Source organism: Columba livia, chromosome 16 (assembly GCF_036013475.1).
Source record: "Columba livia isolate bColLiv1 breed racing homer chromosome 16, bColLiv1.pat.W.v2, whole genome shotgun sequence".
Taxonomy (NCBI): domain Eukaryota; kingdom Metazoa; phylum Chordata; class Aves; order Columbiformes; family Columbidae; genus Columba; species Columba livia.
The window spans coordinates 6,388,726-6,394,401 of NC_088617.1; the positions used below are offsets into that span (position 1 = coordinate 6,388,726).

General features: G+C 62.7%; 1 protein-coding gene across 3 annotated transcripts; it reads right to left on the bottom strand.

Annotated features, from left to right (window-relative positions):
* Positions 1–945: 945 nt before the first annotated feature.
* On the bottom strand, positions 946–5,400 carry PDYN (prodynorphin). 3 transcript variants are annotated; one of them, XM_065032195.1, is made up of 3 exons: positions 5,056–5,400; positions 2,365–2,511; positions 946–2,137 (listed from the first exon to the last, which is right to left on the bottom strand). In XM_065032195.1, exons 2-3 carry the CDS (start codon positions 2,491–2,493, stop codon positions 1,574–1,576), a joined length of 693 nt encoding a protein of 230 aa, XP_064888267.1. In that variant the 5' UTR covers positions 2,494–2,511; positions 5,056–5,400; the 3' UTR covers positions 946–1,573. The 3 variants fall into 3 exon arrangements, with proteins under 3 accessions (XP_064888267.1, XP_021138139.2, XP_064888266.1); XM_021282464.2 differs by lacking the exon at positions 5,056–5,400 and adding an exon at positions 4,217–5,001; XM_065032194.1 differs by lacking the exon at positions 5,056–5,400 and adding an exon at positions 2,655–4,128.
* Between the last annotated feature and the right edge of the window lie 276 nt (positions 5,401–5,676).

A 5,676-nucleotide genomic window follows, 5' to 3' on the forward strand; every position in this document is an offset into this window, starting at 1 on the left:
CGTCAGAGTGTCCCTGTGCTCAGGATGGTCACCTCATCCCTTGCGCTGGGGGGTGTGTGTGGGGTGGGGGTCAGTGTGTTGGGAGGGGTGCTCATCTGCACAGCCCTGCAGGGCGCTGCACGGGGAGTGAGGAAGAGGAGGATGATGTCAGCAGGTTGAGGCTGGGATGGGGATGATGGCGATGGTCCCCTGGGACTGAGGACAGACCTGCTGCATTTTTGGGTGCCCCTTCCATGGGAGATGAGCTGGAATTGGGGTGCCTAAGCTGGGGTGCTGGAAGCAGCCCCTGCCACGGGTGAGCTGAGTGTGCCAGTGCTCTGCAGTGACCTCCCCCCTGTCCCCCCGGAGCTGGTGGCTCGGCTGTTTCTGTCACCTAGGCTGTGTCTGTCACACAGTGTCCCGCCAGGGCCGGGAGTTGTGGCGTAAGGCTTCCCATGGTGACAAATCACACGGAGGCTACGAAGGACAAGTTCAAAAGGGAATTTGCTGCCCGGGCTGGGCTTTCTCAGCACCGAGCTGCTGCCGGCAGGGACATTGTGTCCTCAAAGTGCCCTGGGCACGGCTGTCCCTTCCCAGCCAGTGGAGCTGCTGTGATTCCCAGTGGAGCATCCCCTGGGTGCTGCAGGGAGAGCAGGTCCCCAGCCAGCACCCCGCTTGCACCCCATCTGCGCTGAGCATCCTTGCTGGGCTGGGGGTGCCCTGTCACCCCCAGGACGTGGCTCCAGGTGCAGCAGCAATGGGGTGCGGGGGCTCCCACACCCCCGTGGTACCTAGGGCAGGTACCACCATGTGCTGTGAGTGGGTTTCACAGCTGGCACCCCAACGTTGGGCACCCAAAACCCCCCAGCACCCCCCATTTCCCAGCTGGGGTGCATGGACTCTCATTCTGAGAGCTGGATCCACCCCAGAGCATGGACAAAGCCGACACCCAGCACCTGGCACGGCTTCGGCTTCATTGGCATCTGCCTTTTATTGACTGCGGGGGGGAGAGGGGGCCGGTTGCGGGTCCAATCCTGCCTCGGGGGTTGTTCTCGGGAGGGGGAGCCCGGGGGAACCAGTGGTTGCAGAGACGGGGGGGACACAGCGAGCGGGAGGGGAGGGGAGTTGGGGTGTGCTCAGCTGGTTGCTGGTGACAGTGTCCCAGTGACAGTGCCGCGGTGCCAGCTCTGTCCCGCCGCCTCTCCCGCGGCCGTGCCAGCTGTTGAGCTGTCATCCAGCCCGGGGGGCCTCATCCTGCCCCAGCTCATCCCTCCCGGTGCTCAGCAGCTGTTGCCCCGTAGCTCAGCTGCAATGGTTTCCAGTCCCGGCTGCACTTCTGTGGCTGGAGGAGTGTGGAAGATGCGCAACCCCTCTGCAATTTGCCCTGGGGACCCCGGGGGCTGGACCCGCAGCCGGAGGGGTGGCACTGTCCCCTTGATGCACAGGGTCCCTAAGGGATGGGCAGGTGAACCAGAGCGGGACAGCTGGGGACAGGGACCTGTGGTCTGCTGGGGGGACGAGGCAGGGGTGATACCGGGCTGGGCAGGGGATGGGGCTGGGGGTGACAGAGGTGCCACCTGTCCCACACCCAGCTCTATAGGTCCAAGACCTCCCCTGAGTAGGCGCTGGGCTCCTCGTCTGAGCGCGTGGTCACCTTGAACTGCCGCCGCAGGAAACCCCCGTAGCGCTTCTGATTGTCCCACTTGAGCTTGGGCCGGATCCGGCGCATGAAGCCGCCGTAACGCTTGTGCAGCTCCGCCAGCTCCTGCCCCGCGGCCCCGGCACCCGTGGGCTCCTCGTCCCCATTGCCCACTGGCCCCAGCCCTGGGTAGTCTTGGGGGGCCGCCCGCTCCCCCAGTTTGCGGCCAAAACCCCCAAATTTCTTGCTGAGGCCGCCCTTGCTGTGGGCATTCTCGCGCAGGAGGGCAAGCAGCTTCCCCTTGGACAGCTTCTTCATGAAGCCCCCGTAGCGCTTGGCTGGCGGCTCCCCAGGACCCTGCTCCGGCTCCAGCTCTGCCTCGTCCTCCTCCGCCTCCCCAGGGGACGCGTCTGTCCCTTCGGCCAGGGCCACCAGCGGGGCCAGGAGCGCCAGCGCCTTCCTGCACGTCTCCCACTCGGGGCTGGGTGGCGAGGAGCCCTGGCATTCCCGCAGGCACATCTGCAAGACAGCGGCCATGGGGCACCCATTGGTGTCACCCTCTGCCTTCCCCCACCGCCTGCCCGGGGGCCCCCTCCCCAACCCGGGGGTCTGCACCCGCCATGCTGCCAAGCTCAGTGAGGAGCTGAATCTTGGACATTCCCAGCACCCTGGGGTGCCCACGACCACCACCTGTGCACCCCCACTGTCCCCCCGCTGTGACCCCCCGGCATGGGGCTGGCACTCACCAGGGGCTGGATGCTGCTCTCAGTGCCGTGGGTCCGGGCAGCGCAGAGGGAGCACTGGGTGACGCAGTCAGCAGATGCCACTGAGGCCAGGGAGAGACAGAGCAGCAGCTCCAGTGCCCGCCGCGCCATGTCACCCGCAGCCACTGCCTGGGAGGGGGAGATAGCACAGAGCCTGTCACCTTCCCTGCGCCAGCCCCAGGGACCCTGTCACTGCCCTGCTGGCACCTTTGGTACAGGGCACCTACCAATGCTCCTGGGGATGTGCATCGTGACCTGTGACCACAACTCACCTCCGGGAGCTGCGCCCTGGTCCCAGGATGAGAAGGGGACAGGACTGGCCATGGGATGTGATCTCTTACCCCAGCTGCAGCCGGGTCCTTGGCACAAGCCCTGAGACGCAGCCAGACTGCTAGGGCCACCCAGGTCCCCAGGGCCGGGACCACCATTCCATCATCCTCATCCCCATCCCCATCCATCTCATCCTGATCCATCTCCTCCATCGTTCCTTCTGTACCTACAGAAAGAAAAGCCCCTTTTGTTTTCTTTAGCGTTGGGTTTCTGTGCACTATTGTGATGGCTGCGTTTGCCTGGTGCAGAGGGGATGATTCACCAGCTCTTTCCCTTGGCCTTGGGGAAGAGAAGCAGTGCGATTTGAGCCACCAGCAGAAAGGGGACAGGGAGACGCTGTCGCCCAGCACAGACTCACCCCAGGTTCTGCACCCCACGCGTTTTCTTCCCTCCCACCTGCCACTTCTGCTGGGCTGCTGCAGCAGGAGGGAGGGGGAAAAAGCCAGATTTGGGCTACAAGCCCACCTGCACTTCATGCTCGCCATCCTGCAGCTGGCCAGGAGCTGTGCCGGAGCCTCCCAAGGGCTGAACACGCCATGCAAGGGCCAGCAGGGTAGCTGTGCTGGCGGCAGCGCCCACAGCTGCTCTGGAACCCCTGGACCAGGCTGCAGGGGCCAGTAGTGGTCCCAGCTACTGTGCCACAGGACTGCAGTGCCAACGGGACCATGGCGGCCCTGGGAGCAAGAACTGAGCTCAAAGGGGAGCAAACACCTGCCTGCCTCCTTGGTTGTTTTTATCTGGGGTGGAAAGGCATGACCCAGAGGGATCTGTTACACATTAATGACGCATATCAGAGACTATTGTATTCTCCAGCAGTATCTGCTAATGTACCGTAATTGGTACTGATGAAGAAATGTTAATGCCATGGTATTAATTCATGCCAGATTAAAATTTAATTTGAATTATCTGCACCGTTGTGTGTCAAGCCGTCTGCATTCCTGGGCTGTGCTGCACACGGGCTCTGTGCAGCCCCGAGTGCAGCGCCCCGGCTCGCCCCAGCAGGGTGGGCACGGGGGGACTTCGGCCACCCCCCCTCCTGTGACAGCTGATGGTCCCTCATCACCTCACTGCCACCGAGACGGCACTGATGAGCCAGGACTCGCCAGCCACACAGGTAGGTGCCAGCTGCAGCACCGAGGGGAATGAAGCTCCCAAGAACAACCTTTTTCCTTTTTCCACCCTCCCTTTTCCCACCCATTTCTCTTGCCAGCAGCACCGTGTGCTGCTGCAGCCAAAGAATCGGGGGCTTGGTGGCACCCAGGGGAGCCGCAGCTCTCTGGAGCACAGCGCAGACACGGACACCCCAGGACACCCCACTGCAAATGTACCTTGTCCAGGCGGTGTCACCGCTGTCCCCCAGCGCTCTGCCTGCTGCTGCTGCAGGACTGGCAAGACTGGGGCATGAAAAGGGGAAAAAAACAAAAGGCTTTGGATAAAAGCGAGAAGCAGCAGCACGCAAAGGGAGGAGGAAGAAAAGCAGAGTGAGAGCCCGATGCCGTGTTACCTGGAGGAGCTTGTGCTCCGGTGCCGTCGCTCCTGCAGAATCACCTTGATGGGACCCTGGCAGTGTGTGACAACACCAGCGCTGGCTGCCACAGCCACCAGCAGCGTGTCCTACCTGTCCTGAGGTCCCATTGTCCCCTGCCCTGTTTCCACTTGAGTTTTCGGTGTCCAGGCTTCGCTCGTGCATGGCAAAGCCCCAAGCCGTTTATAGGGGGGGGAACAGGGACGGTGTGTGCCAGGCGGCACAGAGACTGAGCCCTTGTTACAATTAACCTGTGATTATTTCTCATGAGGGAGGTGAGCAGATGTGAGCACACCTCTCCTCCCACCCAGGGCTAACCCAGGCAGTTAAGGACCCTGCAGAGATTTCTGGTGGAGAAGAAGAATCACCTTCTGGCCGTTCCTTTCCTTGCGTTTAAAAATCACCTGGAAACATGTTCAGGACAAGGCTTCTCAAAAACCCCAGTGACTTTTGGAACCAAACTGTAGCAAAACCCAGTACTGTGGCCACTGGCACCGCTCGAGCCAAGTGCAGGGAGACAGAAAACTCCCCCCATCCTTTCCCCGGCTCCCTTTGCCCTCCAAGCCCCAGATGTCCCCACCACAAGGGTGACAGACGTGGCATCAGTGTCAAAATGAACCCCAGCAAAGCTCTGGGTGGTGGCTCACTGGCTATGAAACCACTCGAGGGACCAGAGGAGCCCCTCAGAATAACACAACAAGCCCAACCGTGAGCCGCTCTCGGGATGTTTTTAACCAGAGTCACTCTTTGGTGAGCAGGAGCGATGCCCTGGCTGTGCCCGCATGATGGCAGCGGGATGGTGACCCCGGCAGCCCTACCTGCCGCTGCTCCCCGTCCCGCTGAGCACACGCGTCGCCAAGTCAGGACGGGTGTTGGGTGCTGGGTGTCCCTCCACAGGTGTCACGCTGAGCTGGTCATCGGTGGTGGTGGCAAGGCCACGCTGGCTGGTGGCCCTGCAGCGGTGCCCGGGGTGCCTGCCGGACTCGGCACCCCCCGGCTCCGACCCCGCTTTTATGGCCATGGAGCCTCCTCCTGCGGCGGTGGAGCCAATCGGGGTGAGGGAGGCTGCGAATGATCAGCCCCGCAGCATCCTCGCAGCATCCTCGCAGCATCCTCACCGCGTCCTCAGCCGTCTCTCCCGCCGTGCCAGAGCCCTTGCAGCCCCCGGTCAGCCCTTGGGACTGGAGTGCACGTCCCACCGCTGCGCCACTGCTGGCTGTGTCCCTCTGGGGCCCCGTTGGGCCAGCCTTGGTCCTCGATCTCGAAATGTGCATCCCAAATACAGGGAGGGGAAGGGGTCTGTCTCCCCACAGCTGCATGCTGCAGGAGTTTGGCTGTTGGGTGTGTGAATCCCTCCTGGGCACCAAATTCAAACGCTGGCCAAGAAGGAGGGGGGAGTGAAGCCCCGACCCCCCCAGCCTGGGGAGCAGGCTGGGGAG

Excerpts from the sequence above, each read along its gene's own strand:
- PDYN (XM_065032194.1), bottom strand. The coding sequence starts at position 3,197 with ATGGCGAGCATGAAGTGCAGGTGGGCTTGTAGCCCAAATCTGGCTTTT. Across the intron at positions 2,512-2,654 it reads CCAGGGCGCAGCTCCCGGAG|GCAGTGGCTGCGGGTGACAT; the intron begins GTGAGTTGTGGT and ends TCCCCCTCCCAG. Across the intron at positions 2,138-2,364 it reads AGAGCAGCATCCAGCCCCTG|ATGTGCCTGCGGGAATGCCA; the intron begins GTGAGTGCCAGC and ends GCTGTCTTGCAG.